Here is a 19,376-nt window from a genome sequence, read left to right on the forward strand (position 1 = left end):
AACTCAGACCAATATTTTTCAATTTCGCATGCTCTCGCTTTATCATACGCCATTTTGAAAAAAATTATTGCGCAAAATTTTACTAAATCAATTCTTAAAGTAGACATTTGAAGCTTTAATTTCTTTTTTTAGAAACCTTTCTATCTTTATTACTTGCGTAGTTATCGTCATTGGAAGTTTAGTGATTTTTTGACAAATTTTAGGTGTACCGCTTTTTTTTCGAGTGAGTGTATGTATAAGAAAAGTCCGTGTGCAAACGGGTCGGTGCGCAATCGGGTCCGTGTGCAATCGGGTCCGTGAGCAAACGGGTCATGTGCAATCGGGTCGGTGCGCAATCGGGTCGATGCGCAATCGGGTCGGTGTCCAATCGGGTCTGTGTCCGGTCGGGACGGTGTGCAATCGGGACTGTGTCCAATCGGATCCGTGTCCAATCGGGTTTGTGTGCAAACGGGTCGGTGCACAATCGGGTCCGTGTGCAATCGAGTCGGTGTGCAATCTTGACTGTGTCCAATCGGGTCCGTGTCTAATCAGGACTGTGTCCAATCGAATCCGTGTCTAATCAGGACTGTGTCCAATCGGAAAATACTACCAATCGTTTATGTGCGCAATCGGGCTTCATTCGTTTTGTACTGTATCCGTTTTGTCTGTGTCCGTTTGTTACTGTGTCCGTTTTACTCAGCCTGCTGTGTCCGTTTATTACTGTATGCATCTGGGACTCACTCATTCAGCACTTCAAAATCTACATAGAGCACTTCCTCTGGTTCTTGTAAATAAAGAATAAAATATTGTAGTCTTGTGTAATTAATTTAAGTTCTACTTCTAGGCTAAAAAAGATTCAGCATTAACCCTTTTAACTTCCCTCACCTCTTTTTTTCCACTCACCAACAGAACAATCAGCTTCCATTTATCTAGCCCTTTACAAAATTCCCTGTCCTTATTTCCCAAATCCGCCACATTCCAAAAGCATACCTTCTACTCCCTCTCCCCCACCTTTTTCCCTCCCATCCACTTTATTCCTTGTATTTACGTCCTCTTCTGCCTCTCTTCTTTCCTCTTTTCTCTTTGCCTCTTTTTCTCCAACTTAACTAACCATATATCCTTTCCTTTTCCTCCCCCTGCCCTGCTTACCTCTTCCACTTTTATCTTCGCTCCTCTATCAACCAACAATCCTTCCACCGCCTCTTTCTTCTTTCCCTCCCTAACTTCCAAATCCTTAACTGTCAAATTCTTTCTTCTCTCCTTTCTCTCTCTCAGTTCCCTTTCCCTTTCCACTTTCCGTAATCTTTTCTCTATCGTTCCTTCCTCCCTCTTTCTCTCCTCACTTTAAACTTATTTCCCCCCTTTATTTCCCCCACTTTCTTTTCTAATTCTTCAATTCTCTGAAATAACTTTTTTCTTTTTTTCTGCCATCTTTTATCTCTTTTTATTTGCTCCTTTTCTCCATCTTTCCATCCTCTCTTCTGGCACTTTTAAACCCTCTCTCAATCCTTTATCCTTCCTCCTTTGATCCTGCCACATCTTCCCCATCATACTCTTCAGCTCCTCTATTCCACTCAAACTTCCCTTCCCTTCCTTTTCCTCCTCATTATATATTCTTTCCCTCTTCTCCCTTTCTATCTTGATCGGCGATTATAACGTTTTTTTACTTCTATGGAACGGACTATCTTTCATCTCCTTTTTCTCTTCATTCGAACCCTCTTTCTTCCTCTTCAAGAACTCTATATTTCTCATACTACCACCCCCCTCCTCTCTCTCTCTCTCTCTCTCTCTCTCTCTCTCTCTCTCTCTCTCTCTCACACACTCTGTGTTTCCTCTCCACTACTTTATCCATGCTGCCCTCTATCCTCTCCCTCTCCTGCCGAGTGGCCTTCACTGGGACACAGTACAATTGGACACAGTGCAAATGAACACGTTGCAAATGGACACAAAATAATGTACACCGTACATTTCTACACCGTAACCGTGGCCACACGCACGCACGCACGCACGCACGCACGCACGCACGCACGCACGCACACACGCGCACACACACGCACACGGGGTAGTGCAAAGGGGGCCTTCGGCCCCTCTCCCGCACCAACCCCGTCGGTAGGGGTGCCCTAAACAGAAGAGTATAGAAATGTACGGTGTACAACTTTGCGGTGTACAAAATTCCTGTGTCCAAATAAACCGTGTCTATTTGAACCGTGTACATTAGTTTGTGTCCATTTGCAACGTGTCCATCTGCACTGTGTTCAATTGTATTGTGTCCAAGTGAGCCACTACCCTCCTACCTACCCACTCTTTTTCTCTCTATCTCTTATACTTTGTGCATAACTATCGCCCACTTCTATTGTTCTATAATCACTTTTTATCTCCTTCTCTCTCCGTTAGCTCTGTCCCTATCCCTATCCCACTCATATTCACTCTCTTCACTTTCCTCTTCCTACTCCGCACACTCTCGCCCGGCACTCACTCTTTCTTCCACTCTATGCACCTTGTGAATACTCTCACGGAATACTTGCGTGTTCTCACAACTCACATCGGAAGCGGAAGCCATAAACGAAATTCTAATATATTTTATCTAAAACATTTACAAAGAACATATTTACAGTAGAACGCGTGACTTCGTAGATCAGCTGTGCGCTGAATCGCGTGCGGCGTTTTGTGGTGCCTGCTTGCGACAATGCTACGGGTGATGTCTCACGGCGAGGCGCTCAAGTTTCTAGACGCGGTAGGGCGGTAATTGCCCTGTGCACGGATCTTAGTGGAGTGCGGTGTGCGCGGCACTAAGCGCAGTGGTTTTTTTGAAATCGCGATGTATTTCGGGGATGTCATCGATGTATGACAGGAAAACGACGGCGATCCCAAGAATACTCGGGAGAAACGGAGAACTCTCGATCTCGTGATATCGGACGTATAATAAGGAATGGAGTGAGCCGCGGTCGAGACTTTTCGGCGAAGGCGGAGAATGCTCTACCTTCGATTTGCGGACTCAGGCTAAGGAATTTGGAAGCGAGCGGATCCAAGAATTCTTGGCTAAAGCATAGAATTCTCTACTCTAATCTCCGGATCACAGGAGGCTTCTCGATCGTATCAGGTGGATTTGGTGTGCCGGATACGGTTCGGTCGAGAAATGAGACGTCTTACGGCCTTTTATACGGTTTCGAGCGGAGGATCGGGGACACTCGTAGCTCCTCGGTCCCCTCCGCGCTTAACCTCCCGACGGTCGGGAGACTGGCTGGAGAAGCGCACGGGGCCGTTGAGATGATTTTCGCCTCAACGATATGTAATGTTCTATGACGGGCCGATGTCCGTATCGGGGTCCGTCGGATGGTAAACCGGGCCGTGCGCGGTCGATGGATGCTGGCGAAAGGGGTTAGTTACAATATTGGCTAATTGTATCAATATTAAATTTATTTTTGAAAGCGTTTATGTACTTGGCGTATCTTTTTTTATATTTTTAAAGTTTTTTGATGGGATTTCACTTCTTTTTGTAAAAATTAAAGAATTATTTCTTTTTTTAATTACATTAAGCCTCTATTGTACATATGCACTTTTGAGTGTGTTTATTTTATATGTATGTATGTATATACATTTCCACAGTTTAATATACTTTATTTTATTTGTTCTGCGAAGAATATGAATGCATTTTTAACATTTCAAGGCAAGTTACATTTTTCTAAAGCAGTGCTCGACGTTAGTTGCCCTTTTCGGGCAGATTTCAGAGGCGACGCCTACTGTTCCCCCTATAGACATAGTAAGTATAGACTGAGCATCCATTTTATAAGCATTGATGCATACGAAAAAAAAGACAAAAAGATATAAGATGAGTTTCTTTCTCTTTTTAATATCGGAGAAGTGGAAGAAAGAAACTCATCTTACATATCTTTTGTCTTTCTTTTCGTATGCATCACGCTTATACAATAAATGCTCGGTCTATACTTACTATGTCTATGGTTCCCCCATTACGGCTCGCGATTTTGACGATCGAGCCGCCGATCGCTCGTGAACGCCTCAGGCGCGATAAAGAAGTATACTGGGGGTTGTACCTAAAATATTTCTTTTGTTAAATACTTTTTATTTGTATTAAATAATTGAATATTAATAATTTTATTATTAATATATGTTATGTATATAAAACTATTTTACACATATATATAATATGTTATCATAACATATTTTTGATGAAATATAATTAAAATTTTGACAATAGCTTTCCACATCACCCATGAGGTACTATTGTTCAATACGTTTTTTAAAATAGTAATTTCTCCGTAGGCCTATTCCACTAATAATAATAATAAAACGTTATGACATAACATATAAGAAAACAACTTTTTTATAAAATGAAAAAAGTAATTTGAAAAAACTAAAGCCAATTTGTGTATAATTTAATATAAATTAATTTAATATAATGTAATTAATATAATATAAAAAAATTTAATGCAATTTTCTAAATCATTTGTACGATTTTACTAAAGCTAGTATATCTGCAGAAATTTTAAAAAAACTAACTTGCATCAGCGAAGATAATGTTTTATCGCTTAAAGGAAAACGTTTTTTTTGTTTTCGCAAATTTTATTTTTTAATTTTTATAAGTGGATAACATAATATATCTAAAATTTTGAAAAATTTTACTCTTTTTCTAACCATGCTTTTAAAGCAAGATCGCATTAAAGATTACAAAGCTTTGCTTGAAATTCTAAGCTTTGTTCCTTGATTTGTGCAGTGAAAGGATTCTCAAAAAGTAATAACTCTTTTCTTAATATTTCGAAATCAGTAAAACGGATATTAAACTGATTAATTGGAGAATTAATTAATCTATAATTAAATCTATAGGTATGTTTTTCAAAATTACAATTCTTCAAAGAAAATTTGGAAAAAAGAAGAAAAAAAATAAAAAATATTATTTCTTAATGATTTTTTATTATGATATATTATGATAACGTATTTTACGTATGTAAAATAGTTTTATATAACATATATTAATAATAAAATTATTAATATTCAATTATTTAATAAAAATAAAAAGTACTTAACAACAAAAATATTTTAGATAACACTCCAGTATACTTCTTTAGAGGGACCCAGTTCTTTAGACGCGCCTGAGGCGTTTACGTGTGTTCGGCGGCTCGGCCGTCAACGAGCGGTAGTGGGGAAACAGTAGGCGTTGCCTCTGAAATCTGCCCGAAAAGGACAACTATAACGTCAAACACTGCTCTAAAAAATTAAATTAAGAATTAAGAATTATTCGCTTTTTTCCTCTCTTCCTCTTTCTTTCTTTCTCTTTTCCTTTTAGTTTTTCTTTTTTCTCTTTTATCCTCTTTCTATTCCCTTCTTGTTTTTGTTTATTTTAATTAATATATAAATATATATTATTACCCACCAAACACCAAGTTACATGTATTAGGTGTACAAATAAGTTTCCGCCATTCGACAAAAGTTGGCGCCACCAGTAAGTTATGGTTAAAATTGTCAGATGTAAAACGCCATTATTATAAGGTTGGACATCTGTCAACAACATAACTTTGAAATATTAGTGAATTTTGATCAGTATAATATATTCTTTTGTGTGCGAAAATGTCGAGTTTTGAGTCGAATATGCGTCATTTGCGGGAACTTTTGATTTACTTCTTCAATTTGAAAAAATCTGCAGCTGAGGCGCATTGATTGCTTGTAGAAGCATATGGTCAGGCTGCCTTAAGTGAGAGAAGTTGTCGTGAGTGGTTTTAAAAGTTTAAGAACGGTGAATTTGACATCGAAAACAAAAAACGTAGCGGAAGGCCGAAAGTGTACGAAGACGCGGAATTGGAAGCATTATTGGATCAAGATTCGTGCCAAACGCAAGAAGAACTTGCATTAGGGGTGACTCAACAAGCAATTTCATATTGGTTGAAATCATAAATGCCCAATTTTTGATAAAAAATGGCAGAAACTTATTTGTACACGTAATAACATGCCTTTTAATTGTAATTTCCTACTCATCAATATAACTGTAATATAACACGTGTGTTATAATACAATTATATTGAGCGAGAAATTACAACTAACAGGCACGTTACATGTAACTTAGTAATTGTTGGATAGGTATTGGTATTAATAGTCACCACTTATATATTATATACCACATATTTGCATTAACAAATATCTTTACCAATGAAGCTATGTACAGCTTAAACATTCAGAGGTTTGTAATTTTATTAATTTTAAAAAAATAGTATTTTTGACATTTATTACATATATATTATGCATATTATTTATTTATATTATTAATTTTATTTTTATTAATTTTATTAAATTTTTTCGTGTACCAATATTTATCACTTACATTACAAAATAATTTTTTATTTTAGTTTGATAAAATTATATATATGCACATTGTTAAGCCTCTTGAACGACAAACAGGCTTTATGTGTGAATCTGTAGAAAATAATTCAAGTGAGCTTTTTCATACAAAAGATCTCGAGATCTCAGAATTGAGTGTACCGATTTCAATCAGACTGGTCGCATCGAAAACTCACATCAATATTATGTAATAAAATTGCCGTTAAATTTTATTTATAATTTTACTTTTTGACATATTTTAACTGAAAGTGAATTTGACAGCTAAATTCCATATAAAGCTTAGTAGCGCTGCGACATTTGCGCAGTGAAGTTCGTGTCATACGGCACGATTCTTTATGTACTTGGCGTCGCGCCGCTATCGCGTCGTTTGATTATCGTAAAGTGACAGCAATTATCGACAGTGGCGTACTAAAAATATAAATAGTTTTATTTTTTATATATTTTTTATAACTCGAGCATCCTTCTCTACATTTTTGTGCGTCCTTTAAAAAACTTGTATAATTCTACGTACCGTCCATCCCGATTTGTCGACTCCATTCTCAGATCCTGCATTTTCCGAACCGTTGCTCTGCATCGTACTGCCGTATCTGGTCGAATTCGATTACTTTTGAAATTTATCCCTAGTATTCCAAGTGGTTGAAATGTAAGTCTGAAATACATACGCCATTTAAATAACTTTTTTTAAAGATATTAATGTCTTAATTATTTATTTATTGTGTCATAAATAATAAAAAAACAAATTCTAAATCATTAACGTTGTTAAAGATTTGTTACGTCCGGCACACTCCACGATTTCCCTTCGTCAGAAAAACAAATTACAAAAGAAATTCCGTTTCAACGGTCTCCGATAATTTTTTATGCGTGATGACAAACATGGATGGACGAAACGATCAAGTTGATAATTTCGATTTCTTTTGAATATCGAGTCAACAAATAATAAATTTTGAACGTGGAAATACAAAAAGGTTTCACGTTTCCTCATAAAAAAATGAGCAATAAAGAATCCAAACATTAGCAAAATAAATAACCATTTCCTCCATCTGCAAACCATACCATAGCACGTCTAGCACGATAAAGAACTATTTATCTTTTAAAACCAAAGGGAAGATAACCTACGCGATAAGTCGCATCCCTTCGATAAAATTAAAGGAATGTGGGAGAAAACAAAGAAACTTTCAATTTAACGTATTATTTGTCAAAAAGGAAAAACTATTTCTCCAATAAGAAAACTTAGAATTCACTCACCACATAATCTTGAAAAAGAGTCCTACCAATTAGAATATTTGAACGATCTACATTTGGATCCTCTCTCTGTAAGACTCTGCATATATAAAATCAAATCTTGAAGAAGTTTGGCAGTAGTTTTTTTTCATCTCAGTTAGTAGTCAGTAATCAGTAACGAATAAGAGAGTTAGTTAGTTAGTTAGTGAATCAGTTAGTTAGTAATCATGTAGAATCAGGGAAGCAATCATGTAACTTTTTCCTTATGGCGGAAACGTGAAAAGTGAAAAGTTTCATGTAACTATCTCTTTCTATTGTGTTGAATAGAAAGAGACAGTAACTTGGAACTTTTCACTTTTCACGTTTCCGCCCTAGGAGAAAAATTACATGATCGATACTCAGCGCGAATAAACTTTAGTGCCGTTCCATCCGGTCAAGAAAACCCTTCGATTCTGACAGATTTATTCGAGAACCAGTAATGAGTAAGTCCCACAATCACAATTTCTTTTTTTGTTTTTACGTTACTCATCTACTCCCTGCCGTTTTAATTCTTTAAGACACGCTCCCATTATTTGTAAATAATTCCCTATTAGAGTTTAATCGGCGGGCTCGGGAAGAATTAAATCGCGTTTACCAGGAATACCTCGAGTCACTTTATTTGCTCTTACCGTCATCGAAGAACCTAGTGTTCCTCGACCTTCCTCTCCTCCTACCACCTTCGAAGAACCTAATGTTCCTCGACTTTCCTCTCGTCCTACCACCTTCAAAGAACCTAATGTTCCTCGACCCACCCCTTCGTTTGAAGAACATGAACACGTTCCTCAGATATTCTCGACATATTCTTTTTCTAGTTCACCTCCTCCTTCTCCAAGTTACTCTCATATAAGTTCCCTTGAAGACATTCCACCCCCATTCTCTCCCACGCTATTCTTTATTCTCTTACGACTTCAAGCATCTGTTTTCCTCATGTAACAAATTAGTAAACCCTTCGATTATTTCTTTGCTCCGCCTTTACCGTTATAACTATAGAATTAAAGAACAAAAATCTTTGTTTCCCTTTCTCCGCCCACCACATACTTATATAATATTTGTACAACTATATTCATACTCACTATGCGTTTTAGATTCGATTATACCATTTATTACAAAATTGTCAAATCACGATTTCAGCGCTTATTTGTATTTTTTTTTGTTTTTATTCTTTATTTTATTATAATAAATATTTTTGTTAATTTTATGTAAAACTTCATCATTTATTTTAATTAATAACGACCTCCCCTTATCCCGAACAAAGACTGCACCTGGTCTGATCCCGAGTTAAAGCAATTTAATTCGTTGACTCGAAACTTGGACCGACGAACGTATGACTTGAAACGGGTTATAGCGGGCTTATCGGCACGTTGACCTATATTTTTGAGTCATAAAAAGTGCGTTCGATCCGGGACCCCTACCCTCTCTTAATTTGTGTGCTTACGGGAATTCTACATGTTTATTACGTTCTTCCCTGCCTTACCCGTTCTCCCTGAAATATCCCTTCTACCAAATAAAAGAGTTAAAATACCATAAAGCTGGACGTAACAGATAATTACTAGTACTATTGCTGTTGCTGTTGCTATTGCTATTGCTATTACTGTTACTGGTAAAGTTAGAATTACTGTTACTGTTACTATAATTACTATATCGCAGTGACATTTAATCGCATCTTCAATAAAAACAAATCACGAAAGTTATTTGTTTCAATCAATGATTAATACGAAGGAGCCTTTACTTTTCTGTATAAACTTTATTGTTTCCCAGTCGGTAAACTTTTGTTTCTATTATATTTACGTCACTTCGTTACGTATAATTATATGTTTAATTACCATCCTTACATGTGTACATTCTACGCATTTTTATATAAAAACAAGTTTTAATTGAGGAAATAAAAATATTGTACTTGTTATTGATGGGATATATAAAAGAACGATTTTGCTAAAGTATACAAAAATTTGATCATATATAGATCTAAAAAAAATACTAATTATCAAAATAATTATGTAGACCGCTCAAACATTATGATAATGCAGCAAATATTTCCGATATTTTAACAATCGGTTTAAGTATTTAATATATTATAATTAGATAGTCCAACATAATAAAAGAATTTTCTAAAACCGAACAAGTTCATTTTTTTAAATCTGAATCATATTAAATCATTATCAATAGCATCACATTGAAAACAATTTTATTTCGGTAAGAAAAAAATGGAAAATATAAAATATAATATAGCAAATATAAAATTTCAGTAAAAAATCAAATAAAAGTATAAAAATTTCTCATTTGTTAAATAAATCTTTAAAATATTAGTCAAATTTTAAAATTTTGTTCTTATATCTATTATATGTCCGAAAAAAATACATGTATTTATCTAGACCGCCCGTGTATCTGATCATCAGTACGCGACTCGCGAGCACGCGAGATTATCAGATCTCAATAACGATTAAACCGATCGAGTTCTAACTAAATCCAATCAAAAACTTGATTTGATTTGTATAAGAAAATTATTTTTATTTTTTTTTTATGTGTTCTACGAAAGAAGATATAGCGATACAAAGTCTGAAATGCGAAAATTTCATGTAAGATACGTCATCGACTTTGTCTGGTTCACACTTTTGTCACCAGGTGACACGTGTTGCGAGCCCGAGCACACATTGTGTTCCGTCTATCTATGAAACGTTGCACGCTTGGCTACCTTTGACGTACTGAGCGACAAAGTCATTCCATTTTTTCTTCTCTCCCCTTCTAACTCAGCCCCGATCCTGAGATGATCGCGGCGTCTAAATGCTTTTTTTGGCGTTTGTTTATAGCATAAGAGCGCAAGAGGAGCCTCCCCCTCCCGCACCCACCCCGTCCAAGTCGCTAATCTTTCTAAACTGTATTATAAATCTGCAAACACATATGAATGTGTGTGTGCGTGTCCAATAATGCGGTGCTCAATCATGCGGTGTCTAATCGTGCAATATCCAATCGTGCGGTGTCCAATCGTGCAATGTCCAATCGTGCGGTGTCCAATCGAGCCGTGTCCAATTGTGCGTGTCCAATCGTGCGTGTCCAATTGTTATGTGTCCAAACGAGATACTCCCGTGCACATACACACACTTGGCGCTTTTTTAACTTTTTTTAAAAAAGGTAATTATTTTCAATTAACATCTCAATTTAGGCACCTTTCTAATACCGGAATCCCGGCATTAAACAAACTAAATACGGTATTAATACCGGTATTTGAAAGCCCTAGTCCTCATGAAATTACAGATTAGCTGAGGTTGAGTTAGGTTCGTGAAACCACTGGCCCCACAGGTAAGGGCAGCTATGAACTGGGAGGCCGTGTCCTCCTTCCGCGAGGACGTTATGTCGCAGAAGGAGGACGCGGAGCGGCTGCGCGAGGTCGCAAGATCGGACTCCGATGCCGATCCCGCACGGCGTAGAACGGGCGGAAGGGTGAGGGAGTACGCGAAACGAATGGATGTCTCGTAATTCCCCCCTGCCTGTCCCCTCGGGGGCCAGTGAGCAACCCGACCCCGGGATGGTGGCGAGGGAGAAGGGGCGACGCTTGCGTCCATGCTCCCCTCCCCTATCGCCGAACAAAGTGCCATGTGCGCCCCTCCCCTCCGCGGGGAAATAAGTCGTGAAGAGGAGCGGGCGCTGAACGGGGGAGCGCAGGGGAACCTCGGTCTTCCACGCGTCGATCCCGTTTGCAAGTAGCGAGAAGGCAGGGGCAGTGGGGAAGGTTGCGGGCCACGCGGGAGTTCTGTGATCCCCCCCCCCCACCATGCCTCCTCAGAGACCGATGAGGGTTTCCGTGTGGGGACGCAGAGGCTCCTGCTGCCGAAAGGCAAATCGGTCCCAGGAGCAGGGGATGCGACGTGGCCGCGCATTTCCCGCCGTGTCGCGACGACACGGGCCCGTGGGATCCCTCTAACGGAAGATCCCCTGATGCGGGCCCAGAGTAGGGCCCTCCCCAAACTCCTCCCCTTCAGAGAGTTTGAGAACGGGGAGGGTATTCGGTGCGATGGCCCGGGGGCGGTGAATTACCAAGTGTGACCCCGTCCCCGGGCCTATAGCACCGGATAACGGCCATACAAAGGTTTTTTAGTTGGGAGCTAGGTCCCCTTGGGAACTTGTTTTCTTTGGGGGCGAGGCTCTCAGAGTCCCACATACCCCTCGGCGGTAATCCCACCGCTGAGGAAATGCGTAAACGCATTTTCTCTTGTATAAAAAAAAGGTTCGCGAAACCAACAAAGTGTCAATAATTCTGTAAGTATTATACGTGTTGTGAAAGCAACGTCAGTAATTTTGCGAGTTATCGTATGCGTGTCACGAGATGATGTGCATGTGTGTATGATAACGAAGGCAAAGATATGAAAAATGATCAAATATGCAAAAAAAAGTCATGCCGGGAAGTTTTTCACCACTTATGGCTTATGCCATTTATTAGAAGACAAAAACCAGGGCCAACAAACTCAAAAAGGCAGTCAAGAGTTTTCTGTTACGCCTCCCCGGGTCTACCAGAGTGCGCTACTATCATTGGAAAAATGATGTTTCCTCTCATAAGAATCAAAAAGTTTTATGCTTTTATCAGTTTTACCGCCAAAGAGTGAGGACCAAACGTCGTCCTTTGCAGATTATTGTCGATTGTTGGAGAAAAGTGATAGAAATATTCAGGACTATTGTTTCGTCCCTTGCAGAACTGTGTTTCCTTGTCACACATGTGACCGAGATATCTCTGATATATCTGTCTTTTTCCTCCAACTCGGCAACAACCTGTAGAAGACGATGCACGATTCAGGGGATCGATTCTATATTTCTAAAGAAGTAAAAATGTGAAAAGTAAGCAAAAGTGATTAGTGTATATCCTAAAAATATACACCAATCAGTGGTGCTTACTTTTCACTTTCTTTAAAAGTACAGAATCGATCCCCAGTAAAGTATGGTCTAAGAAAAAATCTCATTCAAATTTTACCGTGGTATACCATACCAAGAAAGGTCTTTGCATGAGCCGCCATTTTGGGACCATAAAGTGTATGTGTAGTGTTTGATGTATGAGAAAAATGAGTGAGTAGTAGTAAAAGTGAAATGTGGGGGGAAGGTGGAATTGATACATTGTATTGGCCTCGGTCATTTTGGGGTTAATGACTAAATATGAGTGGGAAGACCTTCCTTCCTCTCCCGTCATTTATCTACAGACCTTAGTCTGCCCTGACAAGAACTAATGTTAAAGTGTTGAATTCGGCGAGTTCGTTCACCAGTAAGAGTGCATAAGGCCGTTACACCCATGTTATTAACACCCGTTACCGTATTTTTATTCATATGTCAATTTGATCCCTTGAATGATTTAGGTTTTTGCAAATTGACAGGTTAGCTAAAGTTAGGTTCGCAAAAGCGACGAAGCGTTTGTCAATTCTGAGAGAATTACCACATGCATGTCGCGAAATGACACGTATAGTTTAATCATTTCTGAGAGTGCAGAAATGATTAAACGTACTGAAAAATCGTGCTAGAGTGTCTGAGCTAAAGTCATTGGATTTATAAAGTACCGCAATTGTCCGCCATTTTGACTCTATTATGCGGCAATTCCAAACTTACATCCTTATACGAACATGTATTACAAACAAAAAAAGAACCAGTAAATACTAACAATTAAATATAAAAGAAAAAACAATCTAACTATTACGTTTAACCTGACTGGCCTCAAATAATTTAACATATAGTGCACAACGTTTCGACCGTTGGTTTCGGTCCTTATCAAGTGCTTAAATACGTAAAAATTATGTGGTACACATTTGGTGCACAGTTATAATATGTGCCTAGATATCGTCTAAAAGGCAATATAAACGAAGTAAATTACAGAAGCGTTGTCCTAAAAATATAAATCAATAATAACGTTACAAATCAAAAGTGTGATCAAGTTTGTGTAATAAAAAATAATAAATGATCCAAACAATTGGATACATTAATGTGTGTGTTTCCTTCGAGATCTGAGGCTCGAATTAAATATAAAATTTATTTTATTTATTTTAACCATAACATTTATAATTTCCAAGAGATTTTTTTTATTGCAATGCTACGACTAAAAGTATAGGAACCGCTCTTACAATATTATTGTAGCCATTCTAATCGCCGTTTACTATTTCTTGCCTGTTGGCAAGCGAAATAAATGAGCTCCTTTTTCTGTGTGATTTTTACACAAATCAACATAACAACTTGGCATTTCGATGTTTTTCTCTTAAGTCTTTCTTTCACAACACATTACGCCGTTACGCAGTATATCAGGGCTGCTATTCCGTAACCACTTAACGATAACTATCGATGTCGTTGAGTGTCTTTGCGCACGTATTTTGATATATGAAAAAATATGCGCAACGAAACTTAACAACATCGATAGTTGTCGGTAAGTGGTTACGGAATAGCACCCCAGAAAATGGTTAGTACAATTGTATGCATTTTATGTGTAGTTAAAATAATATAAAAGTGTACACTACGTACACTTTCCGACGCCATTTTTGATTCTATAAGGGATGTATGGATTGTGGTACTTTATAAATCAAATGATTTTAGTGTTTTTCCCACAGTTCACGCCATCTATTGGAAGACAAAAACAGGGTATATATGTAACTTTTTCCTTAGGATGGAAAGTGAAAAGTAAAAAGTTTCACGTGAACTTGTGATCATGTAACTCAACGAAATCGTGGAAATATGAGACTTTTCACGTAAACTTTTCCACCATCAAATGTGCTGGAGGAAAAATGAAAACCTAGTGACATAACTAGTTCTGTAAATTGTCACTTGGGTATCGATCATGTAATTTTTCCTCTAGGAAACGTGAAAAGTGAAAAGTTTCAAACTACTGTCTCTTTCTATTTAACACTAATAGAAAGAGATAGTTAGATGAAACTTGTCACTTTTCACCTTCTCGCCCTAAGAAAAAAGTTACATGATTGCTGCTCTAGTCATGAAAAAGTTTAGAAATGAGTAGAGTGAAAAATGAAAATTTCGGGAGCGCCCCGATTGACCACGTTGCAATTGGCCACAACCATTTGCAGCAATGAATGCTTAGAGTTTTTCCGTTGGACCGCCAATTAGAAAAGCGGTGGTCAATTGGGGCGCTCCCAAAATTTCCACATGAAATTACACGATTGATATCCTGTGCAATAAAGTTAAAGTGCTGAAATCAACGACTTTAACCACAAAAAGTGACATTAAAGGGATCACTTTCGATACACACGTAACAAAAAAATATATTAAAACAGTTGAAATGATTAAAAAATTGTCGCTCAATTTTGAAAAATTATTATTTAGTACTTTTCAAGTATGTAAGATTAAAGATGTGTAAATTGTTCAAATTTGAATTGAATCGAATCAATGCAAGTTCGATTCGTTTTCGAATCAAGAGTTTCAAAATCAAATAATTCGACAACTTGAAATCATAGCTGGTTCAATTTCGAATTAATCGCTTTTTTTATATTTGTCAATTCATGATTTAGTTTTAAAGTAAATTTAATTTTGCTTAATATTTTATTTAAATTAATTGAAATGTTTTGTTTTTATTTATATTTCGCATCTAATAAAATTGTATCTTCTAATATATAATTATGGTTTTTGTCTGAAACAATAATGACATAAATTATACATAAAGTTATTTATTAAGATAGAATTACTAAGAATTATTAATTATATAATTAACTTATTATAAGATATAATTTTAAAATCTTATTTTTCTTATTTTTTGTTAAAGTCTGAATGGTTATCTTCTTAATATTTATACATTTATCATGTATCAATATTTTTTTACGACACTAATAAAATGGAAATATTAATTTTATTATAATACAAGTATTTTCGGTAATTATGCAGTTTAGGGGAGACAGCTCCGATGATTTCGACCTTAACATATGTTGTCAAGGTCATCCTCCTGAGTGACCTTCAAAAGATTTTGACCGTCGCTCGTGATTCGTTAAAAAGTAATTAATAAAAATGTTATTAACAAAAAAAGTGTGAGTGGACCTCGCTACGCGTGGAAAGTCGCAGACTCATGTGGTAAAGTACAAGCGTAGACGTTGTTTCACTCTATAAGAAGGAGGAAATGTGAGTGGACTTCGCTACGCATGAAAAGTCGCAAACCCACCCATACAGCACAAAAGCTTGCAGCAACATTGCTGCAACGTTGCAACATTGCATATTGCGATGTAATGTTTCAGAGATATTGCAAAGACATTATTTTACAATATTACTTCAGCAATGATGCAGCAACATTTTAAAATATTATTAAAATAGTGAAAATAGATAAAATTAATATTCAATACAGTTTGAATAAATTAATATATTACAGTAACTTTTCAAAAATAATGTAAAAGTGATCGTTCTATATTATTTAAAATTTTTCATCTATAGAAATACATGCATTCTGGAGTAGTTTTAATTTGTGTGTAAAACTATTATTATGTAGATTTGTGTATAACAGAGTACAAGGTTATTCAAAATTATTTTAAATAACTGTATTTTTTAATTTAACAAATACAGAGTGATTATAGTGACATTAACCAAACGATCATCCGATCAATTCATTCGGTTTTAAATAACTATATTTTGAATTTAACAACAGAGTGATTACGTCAACTAAAAGATAAATTTTGTAAGTTTTGTCTCTTATCTTATAATGTACTTATATAAGATAAAAGACAAAACTTGCAAAGTTTATCTTTTGGTTGAAGTTTCACTAATCACTCTGTATTTGTTAAATTCAAAATAGTTATTTAAAATCAGATGAATTATTTTGAATAATCTTTTTCTGAATAATATTGCATACATATTTTACTGCAATATTGCTACAATATTACGTAACAATATTTCTAAAAGCGGACATTTTACCATTGCTGCAATCTTGCAGCAACCTTGCAACAACATTTCACAACGTTTATGCAATATTGCAATCTTGCGTTGAAATGTTGCTACAATGTTGCTGCAATCTTTCTGTGCTGTATGGGCATGTAGTGTACACCTATACTGAATGTGTGTGCGTGCGTGTGTGTGTGTGTTCAGTATATAACTTAGTTTATAAGAAAGCGATTTATATATCTCAGTCTCTTATGCGTACGTTCAAACATCTCTCTCCCTCTCACTCCCCCCCCTCTCACCCCTCTCTCTCTCACTCTCGTGCGTGCGTGTGTTATATGTATTATTTTAGTATATAAGTTAGATTGTAAGAAAATAATTTTGTATTAAAGCAATTATTCGGCTTAGCAGCGCCAAGTTTTTGTAGTAAAATATTTATTTGTAATATTTGTAATTTATTTGTATTAAAACTTATTTGCCAGCTCAATATTATCTCCTTTATTTCTTGCCAATATTCTTCCTGACAATTGTTTTTTCTAGGCGTACAGCAGCCAATAATTTAATACGCGACAGGCTAATATTTATAATTTAATCTTGTGTTTAAGAGTTTCTTAAATTATCTTTAAATAACCTTCTTACTAAACAAAATTGTATTTGAAGATAAATTTAAGACAACCCATACAGCACAAAAGCTTGCAGCAACATTGCTGCAACGTTGCAACATTGCATATTGCGATGTAATGTTTCAGAGATATTGCAAAGACATTATTTTACAATATTACTTCAGCAATGATGCAGCAACATTTTAAAATAGTGAAAATAGATAAAATTAATATTCAATACAGTTTGAATAAATTAATATATTACAGTAACTTTTCAAAAATAATGTAAAAGTGATCGTTCTATATTATTTAAAATTTTTTATCTATAGAGATACATGCATTCTGGAGTAGTTTTAATTTGTGTGTAAAACTATTATTATGTAGATTTGTGTATAACAGAGTACAAGGTTATTCAAAATTATTTTAAATAACTGTATTTTTTAATTTAACAAATACAGAGTGATTATAGTGACATTAACCAAACGATTATCCGATCAATTCATTCGGTTTTAAATAACTATATTTTGAATTTAACAACAGAGTGATTACGTCAACTAAAAGATAAATTTTGTAAGTTTTGTCTCTCATCTTATATAAGATAAAAGACAAAACTTGCAAAGCTTATCTTTTGAAGTTTCACTAATCACTCTGTATTTGTTAAATTCAAAATAGTTATTTAAGATGAATTATTTTGAATAATCTTTTTCTAAATAATATTGCATACATATTTTACTGCAATATTGCTACAATATTACGTAACAATATTTCTAAAAGCGGACATTTTACCATTGCTGCAACCTTGCAGCAACATTTTACAACGTTTATGCAATATTGCAATCTTGCGTTGAAATGTTGCCACAATGTTGCTGCAATCTTTCTGTGCTGTATGGGAATCTTAAAGCCATATCAGATTTGAGATTGAGTTGAAATTTGACCATTCAAAGCAAAGTTAAAAAATATTGGTTTTGTTCCTAATTGGTTACATTTCAATTTAATCCCAATATCAATCTGTAGTTAGTCTGATACGGACTTAATGAAAAATCAAACTATGAATTACAGTTAAAAAATAAACATCTATTTTTATAGATTGGCGTATTTTTCTTCAAATCATTATTTTTGTAGAGAAAAACTTAACACTCTCATTTTGTAGCATTTATTATTATAATTAAAGTCATACCATTTCAGGAATGTATATTACTTATATGTATATACAGAACCGTATTATTGATTGTAACACTTTAATATTAAAAAATAATAAATAAATTTTATATAAATATCCGTTCTTATAGCTGGCACATTTCACTTCATATTATTATTTTTGTAGAAAAGACAAAATTTTTGTCCTTTTATGAAAACCAATTTCTTGTAATTTCACATTTAAATTTATTTTGAATGTAAAAAAATAAAAACAGTGCAATATGTAACATAGTAGCATTTTTTGTAAACACACACACACACACACACACACACACACACACACACACACACACTTGGCGCCCTTTTTTAACCATTTTTTTAAAAAGATAATTCTGTTCGGATATCACATATTTTGTAGTGGTTAGGCATCTTATTTAATCCACAAAGCTATAACGTAATTTTATCTTATGACATATTTTTATAAATAGAACGAATATTTAGTAAATTTATATTCAATGCTTTCTATCAAGAGACACGATAGTGTCTCGCGCCAAGTGAACGTGCAGCGCGAGACTACCGTACATTTACGCGAGTACGCGACTTGCGGACACCTGAGATTATCAGATCTCAATAACGATTTAACCGATCGAGTTCTAACTAGGTTCAATCAAAAGCTTGGATTTATATGGGGAGATATAGTGACGCAAAGTCCAAAATGTAAATTTTTCATTTAAGATACGTCGTCGGTCTTTGTCGAGTACACGAATTCAACACGAGAGGGCTCTTCTAAGACTTACCTGTGACAGCCCCTACAGCATGAAATATTGCTGCAACGTTGCAGAAATATTATTTTGCAAGATTGGAATATTGCAGAAAATATTGCTGCAATATTGCAGCAATATTCCTATGTCCGCTCCAAAACAATATTGTGCAATATGTCTGCAATATTTCTGCAATATTCCCCGTAAGATTTCTGTAATATTTCAGCAATATTGCTGCAATATTTCTTGTAAGATTGCTGTAATATTTCTGAAACGTTAATGCGCAATATGAAGGAAATGTTGCAGGTGGTTAAATTAATCAAATAATATGTAAGATGTGTATTATACGAAAAACGGAAAATGAATTTATTGTCATACCGTTACGGCACAATAATTAAAAAAATTATTAATTAAAAAAGTAATTAATTAAATTAACATACACCAACGGATATCGAATATC

General features: G+C 35.6%; 1 protein-coding gene across 3 annotated transcripts in view; it reads right to left on the minus strand.

Annotated features, from left to right (window-relative positions):
• LOC105837548 (protein singed) overlaps positions 1-19,376 on the minus strand; it is a 162,090-nt gene that overhangs the window by 106,654 nt on the left and 36,060 nt on the right. For 2 of the 3 annotated variants that reach the window (XM_036290994.1, XM_036290996.1), the window contains exon 2: positions 6,839-6,976. In XM_036290994.1, coding sequence (XP_036146887.1) covers positions 6,839-6,901 — 63 coding nt within the window. In that variant the 5' untranslated portion in view covers positions 6,902-6,976. Of the gene's footprint in view, positions 1-6,838; positions 6,980-13,802; positions 13,810-16,686; positions 16,701-19,376 lie in introns of those variants that run through there. The other variant, XM_036290995.1, reaches the window with a different exon arrangement.

This window comes from Monomorium pharaonis, chromosome 8 (assembly GCF_013373865.1).
Source record: "Monomorium pharaonis isolate MP-MQ-018 chromosome 8, ASM1337386v2, whole genome shotgun sequence".
Taxonomy (NCBI): domain Eukaryota; kingdom Metazoa; phylum Arthropoda; class Insecta; order Hymenoptera; family Formicidae; genus Monomorium; species Monomorium pharaonis.